Consider the following 18,861-nt stretch of genomic DNA (forward strand, 5'->3'; position numbering starts at 1 on the left):
TGTGTTAACAGCCAGCACAAAGACTGCACCTGTGCTCATGCTGACATGCCTGAGCCACATCAGTCCTGAGCTGCAAGTGATCCAGCCTTACCACAGATAAAACTTACAAGAGGGGTAATTCTCTCTCAGGATACCAAGGCAGAATTTTCTAAGTTTGACCAACTCGCTGCTGTAATTTTAATTCTGCGACTGAAATTGGCTAGGAGCACACTGTAAAACATAGGAATTTTCCTTATTTGAAGAGAATAAGTCTTCTTGGAAGTCATTTCCAGGCACACAAAGGAAAAAAAAGGTGACCGGGAACAGCTGATGCAGATTTACCAAGGGAAAATTTTGCCCAATAAAACAATTGTTTCTGTGAGCATGGACTTTTGACTTTTTTTTGACATGGCCTCCCACAGTATCATTGCAGACGAACTGGTGAGGCATGGACTGGATGAGCGAGCTTAAAAGGTGGGTGAAAAACTGGCTGCACCATCAGGTTCACAGTCTAAGTGAAAGATGGTTACAGGTTATATCAGGTTTAATACTATCTTCATCAATGGCCTGGACCTTGACAATAGGACAGAACATACCTTCATCAAGTTCACAGACGACATCAAATGCAAGAGACCAATTCAGGTGCTACAGGTCAGCTACAGGGACGGGCCAAAAATAACCTTGTGAAATTCAGCGCAGACAAACACAAGTTCTGCACTTGGGACAGAATAAGTTCGTGAAACAGGCTAGAGGATGCTGGTGGAAAGCAAGCTCAGCATGAGTGAGCCATGGCAACATTTCTTTGCAACGCTGCGGGCTAAGTCCGTACAGGGTTGCATTAGCAAGAGCGCAGCTAGCAGGCTGAGGGACGCGAACCCTGCTTTATACTTGTGAGGCAGCACCTCAAACACTGCATCCAGTTTGGGGCCTCTCATCACTTCAGGGCTACTGATAAACTGAAGAGTGTACGGTGGAGGGTCACTAAATTAGGAAGTGTCTGGACCACACGGCATATGAGGAGAGGCTGAGGGACTGGGTTTGTTTAGCCTCAAGAAGAGAACGTTTGGGAGAGGAACTCAACTGTCATTGTCAAATAGTCAAATATCTAAAGGGCTGTTATATGGAAGACGGAGCCGCTCTTCTCAGAGATACACAGTGAAAGGACAAGAAGCAGTGCTCGCAGACTGTGGCGGGGGAGTGGGGGGTGGGGGGTGTGGATGTGTGGAAACTCAGTGTAAGTTAATTCAGCTAAGCCCAGAAATAAATTGCCCAGAAAGACTGAGAAGTCTCTGTTCTTGGAGGTTTTCAAAACCTGATTGGACAAGGCCCTGAGCAGTGTGATCTAACTTTGAAATTAGCCCTGCCCTTCATGGTGTCTGGAGGCCCATTTCAAACTAAATTTTGTTGTCTGGAGATCCCTGACACATTTCTCATTCTTCAAAGGCCACCTTGCTACACAAGGCTGTTTGGCAAGCTCATGTCTGCACGCGGGTATGCTGTCACAGGCTCACAAACCAGAGCTTTGATGCATATTCTCACAATTACGCCACTAAAAAAGTCAACACTGTCATATACTAATTTCTTAGTACTCACTGCCAAATCCTTAAGGTTGCTGTCAGGCAGAGTCCCATAAAACCCTGGAGAAAGCATAGTATACTTCGGTGCCACTACTTCATTGTGACTTATCTGAACAGAAACTGCACGTGAGCTAGCTGAAACTACACTAGGGCCATGGGGGCAAAGTCTGGAAGCTTCTAATGGCTATTTGTTGAGTTCTTACATAGACCTCTCTTTGGGGTTGCAGGTATGATGCCTGAAAAAAGTCTGAGCAAAGCTGACAATGGACTTCACCAACTGACTACAACTGATTTACTACACTAAACTGTTGGTAGGTGACTTGGAGCCTGATGTTACATACCGCAGTATTTCAGTAGTCTTACCCCACTATAGTAAAATCAGACAGCAACATTAATTCTCCCCTCAAATACAGAAAGAATAGTTCAAAATCAGTGGAAGAGCTGAGAATAAAGGGCCATAATGACTTTGACTTCATGATCCCAAAGCTGAACAAGGGTGAGCACAACGTATTAACAATAACATAGGCCAGCCTTGGGGGTCCTGACTGTCCGTCGTGGTCTTGGATCACACTTAGGAGTGGCAACTGTTTAGACCGGTCAAACACTGAGCCAGACTCACTTCCCTCCTCTTTTTTGTTTTTTAGAAATATTTGCTAGAATACAAGCACAGTGGAAGTTGGGCACAGAGTGGCCTGTGTAGCTGCAATGGGTTCTTCACAAGAAGCTTCCAGGTGCTTTGCATTATTAATATGAAAAAAGTCATTAATCCAATGTGTTACTAGAAAGAGAAGGATGAAGAGGAAGAAAATAGATTCTAGGTTGTAATATCAAGTTGAGATTGACCAAAACACAAAAATTTAAAAATGTTATCTTTAACCACACTTTGTGTTAACCTCATTGTGAGTTAGCTAATTATAATGGAATCACATGTTAAATCCAGAGAAGTCAAATTTAAAATTACTAAGATATTAAAACTTAAACCAATAGAAAATACTTCACCATTCACTTTTCCCATTTCTAATTTTTATTTTCATATTCCAAATAGACCTCCTGGAAAATGTAGACCTGAACTTGCTTCACTTGGCAAAGGCTTGCCTTTAATGTGATCCATAATAAGTGGTAACACCAGTAGGATAAACAGGTGCTCAGTGGATTATCAATACAAGAGAAGAAAGCATGCACAGTCCTGCATTCTCCTTACTCTGGCTCAGTGAATTGTCATTCCTCGGTTCACCTTTTCATTCTCCAGTTATGTCACTTCCATTAGCTCGGAGACTGCAAGGCTATTTCATGCAGGTTTCATGGCACTAATGGAGAAAGTAGTTGTTAATAGCTAATATTTGTTTCTTATGAATTGTGCTTCTAGGGCTTAATGGCTTGTGTTGCCTCGGCAACAAACACATAATGTGTTTTTTAATAAGGTTTACATATGAGCTGTGTACAGGACCATGCCAGAGATCCCAGCTGACAAGGTTTCTAAAACATTATGAATTCAGAAGGGTGATTTGGCAGAAGAGCGAGCGCCTTCCCAAGCCTTTATAAAATTGCTCAAACTGCAGTCTCTGCTGTGTGTGTCTGTAAGGTTCACACTGCGCATAAGTCAGCGATCAGTCCTTATTCAAGCAAAAGACAACATTGTGGAACTATCCTCACTTATGTTCCATCAGTCTGATTTCATTAACTTCCTGGTTATCCACCTAAATATTCTACAACAACCAAAAAAAAAAAAAAAAATCAGGATGATATTCCAGGAATTAAATTTGGCCAGTAAGGCTGCACTTTGGTTTCTCCTGAAGAAGTCTTGGAGAAAAAAATAAGCTGCTTATTTTGTTTCATATTTTTCTACAGAACAACTTGTTACAGGAAATAGGCTGCAGCCTTTTTGAGACCTTCAACATGCTTTGTGAAATCTTCTAAGGAGCACAAGAGGGTATCCCACATCCACAAAAACCAAACGTTGAACTACATAAGCCGTACTGATGAAAAAAAGTTATAGATTTCCCACTAAAATTTTCCATAGCCTTCTTATTTATTAAATACTGGAAAAGGTAGTCACCTGTTAGTTCTGAAAAGCAGAGTCCTCTACTCCAATATACGAGTGACTACTGCTTTCTCTTCCTAAGCCATGAATAGCTGCAAACCTACTTTGCAGGGTACCAGTCCTGGCAGAGAGAAGAAAACTCAGGTTACAGGACTCTCCCACCCCAGCAACAGATACTTGGACAGAGATAATTCTAGTGATGGGAAATGAAGGCTGTTGGTTGCAAAAGGACGTGGGTACCTGCTTCTTTAACAGGCACTGACCAGAAGCACTTATTGCACCTATTGTTTACAAAATACTGATAAACCAATTACTTCATTGACTGGGCAATGACTTTGTATCTTTGTAGCACTTTCATTTAAATCCAATGAAAGTGAAAGGCAGAGAAATCAACTTTATGATCCTATACAATGCAGCATCTTCTGATTTGTTGTGCATTCCAGAAAAACCTCATTCTACAAATGGTTCACCTCACTTGCTGATGTTCCCACCAAGTTTTGGATTTCATCCAGCAACTGTTTGTTCACCACCCACAATGAAGGTTTGTTTTGGGTTTCTTTGGTTTTTGGTTTTGTTTGTTTGTTTGTTTTTTTAGTTAAGAGGATGTGTGAATGTCTCTCAGTGGAACAAGGCAAACATTTGGAAAGAAAGCAGCACGGAAGAACTGTCCGCCTCCCCAGAAAACTAAACTTGCAGTTATAAAGATGGAAAAAACAGCAAAAAAACCTTGTGCCCGGACTGAACTTCAGCAGAGACTGAAGGTGGGAAATTATGTTGAAAAGGTCAGGGTTTTTTTGGTTTGGTTTGGTTTGGTTTGGTTTGGTCTGGTCTGGTTTGGTTTGGTTTTTTTTGTCATGTCCCTGGAAATAAGTAATCTAATTGACAGCATATAAATCTTGGCTGACTCCGATCTTTATAACACTATAAAAACAGCAACAGGCAAAAGGGGTGGAACACCGGACCTCTAACACAAAGTACCAGATAATTAACTTGTTTGTATTCTTAGACTGTCATTCACATAGTATCTGACATAACTACTAAAAGTACAACCACATGATCCATAAGCAGCTTAACGCATTTATGGATGAGTAATTCACACAGGGCTCAGAGTTACGGGAGGCTACTGAGAACTCTATCCCATTGTGATGTCCGTTGGCAGCAGTACCAGAAATAAGAGGAAAGAGAGCTCTGTGGAGCTACAGCTAGCTTCTACATTCTACATCTTCACAAGTAGCTTCAGGCACACAATAACAAGACCTTATTAACTGAGGTAAATTTAAGCGTGATTTAACAGTCAGCTTATACAGACTCCTGTGCTACTGAGTCTACTTGTGGCATCAGGGACAGAAGAGAGCAACAGGTGGGTTGTCTCCTGAGCTTCCATGGAAAGCAACCAGATGACATTTTCAGGGCTAGGAGGTGCTCCAATATCTACAGCATGAGGAGGGAAATGCTGGTGCAGTCCTAGAGACATCCACTCAACACGGAGAGACTCAGTAAAAGAAACGAAACTTCCTCTCCTGGTTTGAAAGCTACTTTTGGTGCTATAAAACCGCAGAGTAAGAGAGGTTGTCTGGATGATGCTGAACACACCTCACTGACAGTCTTGGAGTGTTCCTCAGAGAGGCCATCACAGGGCCTTTCTTTCCCCTCCACACCTTATCTCTTGGTTTTTAACTTATGGTCCAGAAAGAGAAACTTGCTTCTTCCCATTGTTACAGTTGGCGTTCGTCTGTTTGGCTTGTTTATCCAAAGCAATTGGAAACTTCAGGAAGAAATGATTCCGTACATAGAAAACGATTTCCCCATTGTTCCATCTGAAGCAAGAAACACAATGAAAGGCTTATTAAACACATGGAAACAAGATCTAATAGATAGGGAGGAAAAAGGAAGATAGAATTAGCACCAAAATATACAACGGAACAATTTGTGTAAGAGACAACTCTACAAATCATACTGAACGGAACTGAAATGAGTAAATAAGGTGTGCACTGAACCACTACAAGTGGCGTAGGGAAAAAAAGACAATAGCAAAACTGTTATATCACATAAGCTTGTGTAAACAGAGAACGCTGTTTGATATCTCTCCTTTGTTCAGTCACATCACACCAGGCTAGATCACTGTACCCAGGACTCCCCACCTGCTATTGCACCAAGCTGAGCATGACGGAACATCAAGAATATTAAAATGAATTTGCCTCTGCTTGCTACTTCACAAGATGTAATGGAATGGTACTCAAAACCAACTTTGACACTGTACAACAAAGCACCATGAAAGTATTGAGAAGGCGACTTTTATAAAGCTTGCAAACTGGCACAGTCACTGTTTCGCCAGTGAACGCTGCCATCCTTGCATTATTCAATCAGAAAGAAATCCTTATTCCCGGTTTAAGAGCACAGCCAATGCAGAGCAGCTTTCTGCTTTAGACTAGAATTGCTCTCTGCTCCATCGGTGACTCAAAGGCAGAAAGCGTGAGGCAGCCATGAATAACCCACTCAATGCTTATTCTCCAGGAACTGAAAAATAAATTGTTTTCTGTCTGACTCAACTGCTCAAATCAATACCTACCCTCCCTTTCTCCCATACATGCCAGACAGTTTTCTTCTTTTAAAATAACCAATATTATCCATAATATCCATAATAAAATAGCCAATGTTATCTCCAAATTTAAGGAGCATCATACTGTGATTAAGATTGTATAAATATATTTTTCAGGGCAAAACTACCCTGAAACATTTTCTGTCTGTTACGTTATCCAATGAAAAATTTGGCATCAGGTTTTGTGAATCTGGTCACGGACAATTGTGGTGCAAGTGTTTTGTATTGATGTTCTTCATCAGTTAGGAAACTGGTTCTAAAATTTGATGCCAACTTAGGATTTGAAACAATCCGGCAACACAGCATCACAACATCCCTATGTTTACAACCCTAGAAGGTGAAGGACATACGAAAACATCATTTCCCTGGGATATGCCAACTGTCCAAAGTTACAGTGACATCACATAAGAGACAATTGGGACCACCCTAAGTAGATTGCTAATGAAAATTAAAAGTTGTCGGTTGACTAAATACTAAATTATTAATAACTTTCTGAGAAAACTATTTGAAGCAGCAAGACCACATGTATCCACTAATAATGACAGTAAGTAGCTCCATCTCAGTTCAAAGGTAGTAAAAACATTAAAGCCCATAGTGGACAGACATGCATGTGTGAGTTACGGTCTGCCCAGACTCTGGATGGTATGTGAGCCATAAAGATACTGGCAGCCAAAACACTCTGAAGATGAAAGCACACACATCAGCAGTGGAATGTGCTCCTGCATGGTGATTCAGAGAAAAGCACTTCTTCCACCTGTGTTTGCGTATATAACATGATGGACTGACAGCCTTTTTTTCTTTTTTTTAACTCCAAGAAAATCCTTTTTATTAAATGACTACGGCTGGCAGCTTCAGAGACTGCTGCTTCTGCAAATGAAGAAACAACACAAGGGAAATTGTAAATGCCTACATTTTTGCCTCTGGGCTCCACATAACTTCTTAAACTGCACTTTCAGCTCAGTTAATCCTAGTCAAAAGTACCTTCCAAGGGCTGCCGAGGTAAACAGGAGTTATTTGTCCACACAAATTATGAATCTGGGACATAGGCTGTAGTGTTCCTACCATTCACAGCTTCATGTCCCCACATTCTCAACACTCAGGGCAGAATACATGCTGCCTAGAAGGACCGAGCTTTTTATTTTCAAAAAAGCTCAGAAACACCCACACAGGATCAATTTACTTATAAAACATATAGTATCATCAACAGAAGATATCTGGAACTATTTTTCCTCAACAGGAGAACAACCAATGCAAATCTAAAGCCTATACTTCCTACCATTCTCGTCGTTTTAAAAATGTTAAACCCCTAAAATCCATTCCTGTGCCTTGGATTTCGAACACCGTTGCAAATCCCTGCTTTAAACCACAGAGCACTTGGTGTGGTTCCTGTATGATTAAGTTAAACACCCAAACCGCATAGCACCTTATCAAGCACAGGCATCTCAAGAAGCTTGATGGTAGCATAAAATTCAAAAGCTGATTATTCGACAGAGTTATTGAAGGCCAACATGGAGAGTGTGTCAAGCTTTCATGTGAACAGCTGAAGATACATATCTCAGTGTAATAATGATCCCAAAGGTCACAGAATTGCACAGATTGCAGGCAGGCAGGGGCAAAGGGCTCTATTACGTCCTTTTTATACTGTACTAAGTATTTTATAATGCACTAAGTATTGTTTACTTATACAGATATAAATATATTTAATAAAAATAAACATAGCTAAGTATGTTATCTTCATATAGGATTATACTATATAGAAAAATTTAAGTAGTTTGTATAAATTCCTCGAAAATTATTCCTTTAACTAGTACATCTAGTCTTACATATGAGCTTATAAATTTTATAACTTTATCATTTATATATAAGTTCACAATTTATATCTAATATAAGCATGTTATATTTATTTGTAACGCCACTGGATCAAGTCCAAAGGTGCTTTGATATCATCACTTTAACAACCGTCATAAATAAGAGTAACACAGAACAATTATTTACTCGCTCTAAATTTTAGGGTTTGGGGTGAGGTTTTTTTATTTGTACACTTTTCCTACAAAACCTAACAAGAATAATAAACAACAAAAGGATAGAGCGACGATTCTACATCCCAATACTAACATACATCACGTCTCAGTGGAGACGTGCCCCCTTCTCATTTGGTCATAAAGCACAAAGGGGCAGTCCTGCAGCCTCTGAAGTCTCTTACTGGAAACACTATTTTGTGTCACAAGTCACAAAATTGCCCACTAGGAAGACGTTTGTAGATTCTGTACTTTGATTTATATGGCTACTCTTAGAGACTGTATTTTAGACTAAAACATAACGCATTGGCTCAGGGTAGGCAGGCAGTTACACACCTTTCAAATGTAAAGCTACAGAGCGCGTAAAAGCATTTCGTGTTAGCTACTTAATATCGCAGAGGAGCTATTTTTGTTATAATAATTCATAATTAATAAATCTTTGGGGTTTTAATTAGCAAAACGTTGGATCTCGGCATGCAGTGCAGAGCGAATACTGTGAGAACGGCGTTCTCCAGTAGATGGAAGCATTAGTCAGCAAAAGCGGAGCTCGCACAGCCCGTGGGCTGGCCGCCGCTGTAGGCACCCCGAGTCTGACTCTGGGGGAAAACAAACCTATAATTCTTTATCACGACGAGATCTCCCGTATTGCTATGTCACAGCATACAATTATTTTTTAAAATATTTACAAGTATTTCACCACCTGATGCCAGTGAAAGACCACAGGCAGGTAGCTGGAATATGAATCATGAACGTGCCTGCTGGTTCCAGCCAAAATTTACCAAAAAATCATAAGCTCTACCAACCTTCTCCCACACCTCCCTGAGAGTTAAACAAACACAGTCCAGCTTCTTGCTTTCTTTCTCATATTTTACCAATAAATGTGATCCAAATGCAAATATTTAAAATGTACTTAAATCCAGCAAACCCAAGTTGCCAGGTATAGTGCTGAAATAAACCAAACGCAAGCTCGGGCGTCATTCTGAAGCTCAGTTGACAGGACAAGTGATCACGAACCCACGCTAGTAACTGTAGGATTGTTCCAGCCCGTTAGAGGCGGGGAAAGTTGCAAGATTACTGACACATACTTCACAGAGAGGAAAGTCCGTTAGCTCAAAATGAACAAAGCGACCTGATTTGCAAACACCGCCATTGCATGTTGATTAACTAAATGCTGTTATCAAGTTAGAATTTAACGCACAGGTCTGGAGCAGAGGCCAGTGATTATTGACGGCTCTCACCTGACCGTTGGGAACCCCGCAGCGCTGACTGCTGCTGCTTTCCATCTCGTTAGCGGTTCTGTCCCGTTGCCGTCTGGTCTGTTACGACCGTCGGTTCCTGCAGCCCTACCTAGCTACAGATGTGAAGCACAATCTTCTTTTACAGTAACTTCGGCACAGAGGCTGAGATTGCTTTGTGCAGTCCACTGAACAAACAAACAGTTATCCAAAGAGTATTTTTAAAGTATGAGGAAGGGAAGCCAAATTAAACTCTAATAAAAGGTTTTACTACTTCAACCCCAAACATCAAAAAAACCAGCCCCTACCCCTTTGTTCCCCCCCGTGACTAAGTCTGGAAATTCTGTTCCCACCCAATGAAGTTACATTCTCTCTTCCCAACCTTTCACCTAGTTCTGCCAAAACTTGGATGCTACCCCCATCCCATTTCAGGAGCCCCGGATTTCAATCAGTCATTTAGGCACTCAGGAACCCTGCAGTACTCAGTTATCTGGCCTGCCACAAGCACTCTCCAGATCTTCTTTGATAGCAGCCTTGTTTTCAGCTCCACAGTAGTTGTAAGGATTTTAACCCAAATTATGATTCTCAGTTTGAGGATCACAGTGCACATGAGGGCCAGAGAAGGGCTCATTTCATGGTTAACCAATGGCAAGTTTGTAACTAGAGTTTCTAGTGAACTCCAGAGCACCTGCATGGGTATGGAGAGTAAAGACCCTCTGATATGTGGGGATGCCCACACTTACACATGCATAATTTGCCTAATTTACCTTAGACATGGAATTCACTCAAATTACAGGAAGTCTAGAAAAGCCATTTTTGTAAAATCTTATTTATCCATAGAGCAATTATATGTATGTTTGTATAAATACACAACACTCTGCCAGAGCTACCAATCTGCACATCACACACACAGAGCTCTAACCGCCGTTTACATTCCCAAATCCTTACGCGAATCATGATCAGCCTCACACACTCTTACACGTTGTTCTATGCTCTCAGTAAAGGCTAACAAGCTTGTTCTTGGCCTTTAATAGCTGCTTCCTACTTTTTATTTAACCTCTGCTTCACCTTTCCCACTGGACATTTCTTGGAACTCCTGGAATTACTAAAACAAGACAGCTACATTTCAGCAAGGGTGAAATAGAAATTGGGAAAGGCAGGAAAGAAGTGGAAAACAAATTACAGACAGACACAGAGCCTGGTGCAGATGAAGCAAGCTCAGGCATGTGACATTCACCGTACCTCTGACATCTGCTGGGATAATAACCAGGCTGGGCTACTCATCCCAGAAGCAAAAGGAACCAAACAGGAAAAATCAAACAGCAATAGAAGGTGGGCACCCACCTTACACAGAACCACAGGACAACAGAGCTTTTCCCCATTTTATTGCGGCTTGATAATCACAGTAACATTCAATGGTAGAAACAGGTGAGCAAGATCACACAGACCAACAGAAAGCAGCCCAAACGGAGCACTTCAGAGCAGAAAAAGAAACAGAGTCTTTGAATCGCAGGCAGCCCTCCCCGGAATATAAAAATACGAATGAAAGTCTCTTCTTCATTCCCATTAATGGGAACATTTCCTGGCACTGGTCAGATGACCAGCCCTGTTTCCCCAGTTACCTCAGCCAACTCGGTAACCATGGCAACTGTCTCCAGTGCAATGACATCATACAGTTTCCTAGGCAACCATTCCCAGTGCAATGACATCATGTGGTCACCATGGCAATGCTCCACGAGGCCAGGAAGAAAGTATCTTAAGTGGGAAGGTAGGTCAGGGAGGGCAAAAGAGGACTTGGGGAAGAGCAGGATAAAAGATAATGGAGGTAAAAACATGAGCCTTTTGAGAAGGATAGACACAAGGGAAAGGTATAGATGGATGGAGTGTAAGGACAGACAGGAGACTGGGACAAAAAAGAAGTGTTGAGAGAATTAAACTACTATTTGTTAAAAAAAAACACATATCTTATTTCCATTATCTACTTTAATGATCCATTATTTAGGTCAGAGTTGCTGAACCACAGCACACATGGTCACATGAAGCTTAGGCATGGCTTAAGCGCTGATTTAGCAGAGAGACTTTTGACAATCCATAAGAAACTGTCAGAAATTTCCAGAAAGGCACCAAGTGAAGCCGCAATATATAGAATATACCAGGTACTCTCTCTAATACAAGGTACATTTTCTAATACATTTCCATTCTCTGACTGACCAGTTCCTCAGGGGCTCTGTCACAGCAATGCCAGTAACCAGGTGCTACTGTCATGCCTGCACAGGGCTTGAGGAGATTCCTTTGCCCTCTTCATTCTGTTCTCTGCACTTGAAGACAAGCTAACAAGACCCTGGCCAACTGACAAATAAGAATGTGTTTCCCGTTGATCAAAAGCTCCTTCAGACCCTCACCAAGATGGAAGCAAAGAGCCTCTTCCTGCTTTTTAATTTTCTAGCTCTTCTTCCAATTCTATTCTACTCTCAAATGTTTGGATTTGCTGAAGATAAATATCCTTTCTGAATTCAACTGCCTTTTAATTCTGGAAAGTCTCAGCCAGCGGACAACATTACTACCAGCTTCATGTTAAATGGCTATAAAGCCTTGTGAAAAAGCTTCTTGGCAATGGAACACTGGCATTATTGATACACAGCATTTTATCAGTGTACACAGCCTCGAGTGAAAGACCAAGTAAAAAAAAGCAGTGCCTTTTGAGACAGCTTGCAGGCTAAAAGCTTAGGACAATGTTCTTGAGGAAGCTTCCAAGTCTATCTCACATTATTTTTCTATTCAGCAAAGCATTTTCACATATTCTCTCTTAAGCAAAACCTTAATTTAGTTTAGTTAGCACAATAATTGCCCTCCACCATTCATTTCAGAAGGAGTTAATGTAGAATCCGATGTAGCAATTGTGATTGTAACATAGCAATTAAGCAGTGTAGTGTTGTAGCAGTGACATCTACCACCAAAAGCGCTTGGTTTTTACAGTTGAAGCCAAGATGAACCTCAGCTGGTCTATTCAGACCCAAATTCCAAATTACATAAGTATAGAAACCTGTTCAATTTGAGCATAACAGTAGATGAAGCTTTTGTTCCAGGCTAGCCCCTAAAAAGCAGAGTCGGAGAAGTCAATGGCAGCAGCGTCCATCAGTTCAGCTGCCTGCACATTTCAGAAGAAAACAAGAGAATAGTTTTCTACATGAAGGATTTTGTACCGTTTGTAACAATGAAACATTTTTCTACTATGAGACCTCACGCAGATTGTTGCTGTTATTCAGATAACGACGATGCATTTATTATGCCAAGCACTTTTAAAATCTGTACGAAGACAGGCATTAGGGTACATGAAGTCTGACTCCTTCACAGCAGTGCATTTTGAGGCAGCCTTACTGCAGTAAACCTCAGAGGAGTTTCATTGCAAAACTCTGCAGTCATCAGGCTGGAAATGTTCCAGGTGCTTAATCATATGCAGCAGAGTGAGAACCGAGGGAGAGAAGACAAATCTCCGTGATAAGCAGCACCAGGAAGGATGTGGTGGCTGAGGGAGAGAAACAGGAAAAGGGGAGGAGAGGAAAGGGAGGCAAAATATCTCACGCTGTGGATGAGCTGAAACACAAACACCAGAGAGAGGAACATAAAGCAAGGCCAGCATCAGTCCCCCAGTATTGCTCTTCAGTCCTCATACTCTTCCTCCCTAAACCGAAAGCTATTCAGCGGCATAGCTAAGTGCCACATCCCCCACCAAAGCCAGGCTACGCTGGGCATTCTCGGAGAGCCAAGAGGTCCTACCGGCCAGTCACCTCTGCATGGAGCTACCAGAATGTATTTCTTCAGGGAGCATAGGGGGAAGGAAACCTTGGCAGGGTCAGCACGAAATGAAGGAAGACGACGGCTAGAGAAGAAAAAAGTGGGAAATAGGTGGTGGGGAGGATTGTTTCGTTTGTGTTTTTTTTTCTGAGGCTGAGCTGTGAGACTGAAACCTCTCCATTGATGAAGCTGTTTCAGGCTGCAGTCTTTTTTTAAAAAAAAAAAGGATTTTTTTAAGAAACAGTGGCAAAATACAAGGTGGTTTGATAATGCCCTTCAGTTTGACTTCTAATAATCCCTTTTTAATAAACAGTGATACATGCCAACATTAGGTCAAAGTGAAATGCTGAGAGTTGACTTAAAAGAGAGGAAGGAGAAAAAATAGAGTAATGAATAACAGCCAAGTAAAAAAAAGGAAGGCGGGTTATCTGTTAGCTGCTTTAAACTGTGTTCCTTTAACTCATAAATAATAATATGTACAAATACCTAATTACTTCATTACTACAGTAAGTGCTGTGCTTTACAATTGCACATACAGGTGTTCTGCATTCACTAAAAATAAGACAAATTCTGGTCTGATTAATACAAGGCAATAAAGCTCACGGGTAATAGAAGAAAGGGTAAAATGCAGCTCACCAGTATGGACAAATATAGTGAGACGTAACAATAAAACCTTGCAGAGTTTTCCCAAAAGCTGTCAAATGCTCCAGCTCTCAGACCAGTTTAACTCTAAAAAAGTATTTGGTTCGTTGTTTTTGGTGTTTTTTTTTAATTAATGTTGAAATAACAGAAAGGACCCCAAAGTAAGAGTCTTTTCTGTTAAATAAGAAATAAATTTTAAGAGCAGAAAAGATATTTATCAGCAGGAATTCAAATAACTGTTGAACAGAATACCTCCTGGGTATTCTTGACTTTGTGTCAGCCCATCCACCTGCTAATTAGCACCAAGACATTATTGTGATTGCACTGGGATAACAGCATGAATAATTCATAATACCTTACCCAGAGATCTGGCACATTAGTGGTTCTTAATCGGTCCCTAACCCCAGGATACAGCATAATTTTTACGGCAGAATTAACACATATAATGTATTTAGTAAAAATTTTAAGCAATTTTTTTAAACACAACTAACAGTGGGCTACTAAGCTCAGATAAAGCTGGGCTTTACTAGGCTAAAACTAATAGTTAATTCCGTCCACTTTCAGACTAGTCAAAGTGACATAAATATTGTGTCAGGTGCCTCAACTGTTGAGTTTTTTCATTCCCAGTAAAATGTCAATGGACTGTAAATCCCAAAATTCCTACATGTCTTCTGAGGACAACATAGTGCAATAAAAGCTTAAAGGACAAACCATTTAATGACAGAGTACTGAAGATGAAATTCTAACTTTATTTACAGTACATTAGAGCTCATCTACAAAGATGCTTTTATGAAAATGGCTGCTTCAGAATAATTGTTCGTTCCAATCACAACGTCGACTATGCTACGTTATTCTAGAATAAATGCTGTGCTAAATGCATCATAAATTTCCAAGCATAGAAAAGGTCTCTTGACGGCTGACTGCATTCACCGTCAAAGCTGGTGAACTGGGTATCAATGGTACAATTAGTCCAGGAAAAGGCTCAGGTCCTAATGTATAATTTCAAAATACAAAGAAAAAGCAACAGTAAAGAACTTTCCCTGCAATTCAGCCTCGGTGATGTAACTATCTACATTAAACGTAGCTCATTAAAAATTAAATTGATTTAATAATCTGTCTTATTTGCTTTTTTGTTTTTCTTTGCATCTCCCTTTGGATGAGAACTTGACTGCTTAGTTTCTCTCATTTTTAGAGCTCACTTCTTAAGTCCTTTACCTTGTCAGATTTAATGTAAATAATGGAATATTTATGGGGGGGGCGGGGGGGACCGGACACGACAGTGGCAGGGAGAAGCTTTTACAAATTAAGAGAAGATTAAAATAATGAATTCTTAATTTAGTTTTGTGGAAGCATCAGTTATTTTTTAAACAACTGAACACTGAAACAAATGAAGGTCCAGCCAGGACAAGCAAGCCACCTGACAGATCTTTGGAAGGACGAGAACATATTTAATGGAAAGAACTATTACCACCACTGGGATTTTAACTCTCCTCTTCAGTGAAATTATGTTCAGCTGTCAAAGGAGAACAAACAGAACCTTCAAAATTAACTTTAGATGAACAGTTTATGGAACTTGCACCTTTTTTTCTCAGCAATACCAAACATTAAGTCAAAATACAGTTCATACTGTAACAGGAAGTTAATATTTGTAATATTAATAGTTTTAATAGTTAATAGTTTTAATGTTATTATATTAAAATTCTATCAAGAAATTTTATAATTTCCCAATAAAGTGAAATGTTTTCCCCCATGATATGTTCCAAATCAGCCTTATCATAAATTACTAGAAATTTCAGATGTGAGCTTTTTTAGGTTGCCTTCTATCCCAGTGGCTCATGACAAATTGTAACATGAGGTATTTCCAAAGTTAAAGCACCATTTACTTTTTATTATTGAACAATTCTAAACATCTGTAGTTAGTGATGGTCATTGCAGTGCTTCATACTTTGCAGTACATAAAAATGAACATTATTAACACAGAAGAAAAGTGCAGGGCCAATCTCAAAGCAAGGAAGTCTTGGCTGTGAAAACCAGGAGGGTGAACCAGTGGTCGTACCAAAGCGTCCTCATCTGTTGACAATGCTGGTGGCTGATGATACTGATGACAGCAAAGGCCTCAGCTTCCCAACCCTCCCATACTGTTTTACAGCCCAGAGAGGCTTAACAGGACATGTTTCAGCAGAGGCAAAGAGCAGCCCTTAAAAAGCTTGAGGTGGCACAAGTGAACAAGAAATGTTCCTGCCCTTTAAGGACATGCTGGAACCTCAGCAGAGACGCACTGACCCAATGTTGGTTGTCTCCAGGCAAGACACGCTGGGAGAGAGCAGTGCCGCGTCCCGCCAAACGTGGGATTAGGCCTTCTGCTCCCTGCTCGGGATTCGGGGTGCAGAGACGGAACAGAGACGGTTGCTCCGGTACGGCTCTGGCTGCCATGGAGACAGGAAGCCGCTACAGATGGTCCCCGGCCGTGCTGGATCATCCTGGCGTGCCGCACACACCTCCCCAACACGCACGAAAAATGCATTTTCTCTCGGTGGTCTTTTCAAGTCCCAGCACCCCTAATTCTCAGACTCTCCTGGGCAGGTATCTCACTAAAGTAACAAGGACTGTACTTCAATAAAAGAATAATCACCTCAGATTTGGGTTCTTTCTGTGATTTAAAGCAAAGTAACCATGGCACAAACACAAGGTTCTCGCTGCAGAGAGAGAACATTCTCCATTTGACGCCGGAGGGAAACCAGCTACTCAGGTACTATGTTACTGCACCCCTGCCGTGTCTCTGCCCTCTGCAGGAGTCAGACGTCCCTTTGTGACGCTGAGGACACAGCAACAGACAGAAAGCCTGTTAGCAAAATGCTTTTCTTGCCAACCCCCTACAACTCCTTCTTCCTTCCAACGTGTGCGTTACATGCTTGGGAAAGAAATCAGTGCTTTACTGTAATCCCTCTTCTTTCAGTAGCTTCTGCTTGAGAAAACTCTGAGTAAAGGTCATTCCTCAGATGTTCAAACAAGGATGCAGCTCTCCAAATGCCATAGATTTTACATATAATTACTGCAAACACAACCGGGTTTCCAGCACTGGAAGTCATGTGGACAGCATGCTTTGATCTGTTTTTTCCCTTAGATATAGCATTAAACCAGATAATTCTTCAGAGATGGAAGAGTTTGACTACTTCTAGATTAAATCCTAAAGTGGAATCGATCATATTATCAAATTATGTGAAAATAGCTCATACTAATTTAAGTACATAATTGTACATAAGTAATTTCTTAATGATTACCTCCATAAAAATGCGATCACTGCTGGAATACTCAAAGTGCTTTGCCCTAATGCACCTGAGGGCTACAGACGAATACCTACCCAAGTGAAAATAATCCATCTGGCTAGAACGTTTGCATTAGGACAAACCAAACTGCTCTGCAATCATTAGTTAAAATTATTTAGACTAAAATATAAGACAGCATGTAACACTGAAAATTCAGAAAAAAGAAATATGTATACTTGAATTATATATAATACATATAGTAAATATATAACTATATTTATAGTTATGGAAGATTAGATCACAATTGGCATATAGGGAAGAGTTATAATAAACATATTTCCCTTGTGATTAACAACCAAATGGAAAAAGTACTTGTAACTGTAGCACTGTAGCACATGGAAGGTTACGCAGCTCACCCACAAAACGGCACCAGTCTTCACTGCCCGCAGTTTACAACTGCAGAAAATCAAATTCTAGTGATAAAAAAGCATCTTGCTGATATAGCCAGAAAGTACTGATATCCACACTTATCCCGAAGTTTTAAAGAGGAAGATATTGCTTCTTGATTCACATATTCTCAATGTCCAAGCATCTTTACCCCACTAGAACAGTGAAAAAACATTTTTTTTGCTGCAATTTCTCCTAAAAATTCCACCTGTTTCTCACAAAGAATTTTTAGTTCCTTTCATTCCACAGCCCTCTTTCTCTCAGCCGATCCATATAGATACTGTCCCATAAATTATTATCAAAGCTCAAAGTTAGCTGTGATATAAGAAAAAAAATCTGATATCATATAAGCCAAGTGGGAAGTAACTGGGGAAAAGAAACAAAGCATGTCATTAAAACCCACATATATAAGAAATATATTTTAATATTTAGATATAAACAGTCCATCTTCTTTTCCCCAGGCTATAAACTCTCTATGGCAGAGGGCTTTACAGTATGTTTACAGTTTTAAAAAGTCCCCACCATAACTGTACCTTAATTTCAGCAAAGCGCTGATATTAAATGCTTCCTTCACTTGATTGTGCTTATGGCAGAGAGACATACTGTACTAGGTTGGTTCCTCCAACATGAAAAATGTGTTATAATAGCTGTGCTCTATGCTAATTGTATTGCTTTCAGTATGCAGCTTCCATATTTCTGGGTAATATTTAAGCATCTAATTAAACTATTCTAAAGATAAATCTTAAATACACATGAAAATTTGAAGCTGACAATTTATTTTCCATAATCGCCTGATGGAATTAATTTATACTGGGCTACCTTGAAATCAATCTGTACGAAACGTTCAATAAATATCCCTGTGTCCAAAATCATCTTTGTAGTTTTTCACAGTAGCCAAACAGTATTTTATGTTGATTTCGTAAGTATGCAGTGAGTACAGTCAGCTGATCAGACTTATTATTATCTCATTGCGTATCAGGCCTTATGCATAGGACTTAAAAGTTGCAGATGTTTCACACAAGTCTTGGCAGATGAACTACCCATTGCCAATTTCAAGCAAAGACAAAGCAAATCATTGAAATGGATAGCACTCACTGAATCAATTTTAAAAATCTAAAAAAAAATATTTTAAATTTATAAACAAATTTAAAAGAAATCAGAGGTGTTTAGTGACATTTCAGAATACAGAGCAAGTACATATTTGTATTGTGATTTTTACCCTTGTTCACATGTGTAATAAGAGACAAATTTTATTTTTATGT

The 18,861-nt window shown here is 40.2% G+C and overlaps 1 protein-coding gene across 1 annotated transcript in view; it reads right to left on the reverse strand.

Moving 5' to 3' along the window:
• SLC5A1 (solute carrier family 5 member 1) overlaps positions 1–9,525 on the reverse strand; it is a 47,818-nt gene extending 38,293 nt beyond the window's left edge. The window contains exon 1 of the mRNA XM_075110486.1: positions 9,453–9,525. Coding sequence (XP_074966587.1) covers positions 9,453–9,497 — 45 coding nt within the window. The 5' untranslated portion in view covers positions 9,498–9,525. The remainder of the gene's footprint in view (positions 1–9,452) is intronic.
• Positions 9,526–18,861: the final 9,336 nt, after the last annotated feature.

Source organism: Phalacrocorax aristotelis, chromosome 15 (assembly GCF_949628215.1).
Source record: "Phalacrocorax aristotelis chromosome 15, bGulAri2.1, whole genome shotgun sequence".
NCBI classification, from domain to species: Eukaryota; Metazoa; Chordata; class Aves; order Suliformes; family Phalacrocoracidae; genus Phalacrocorax; species Phalacrocorax aristotelis.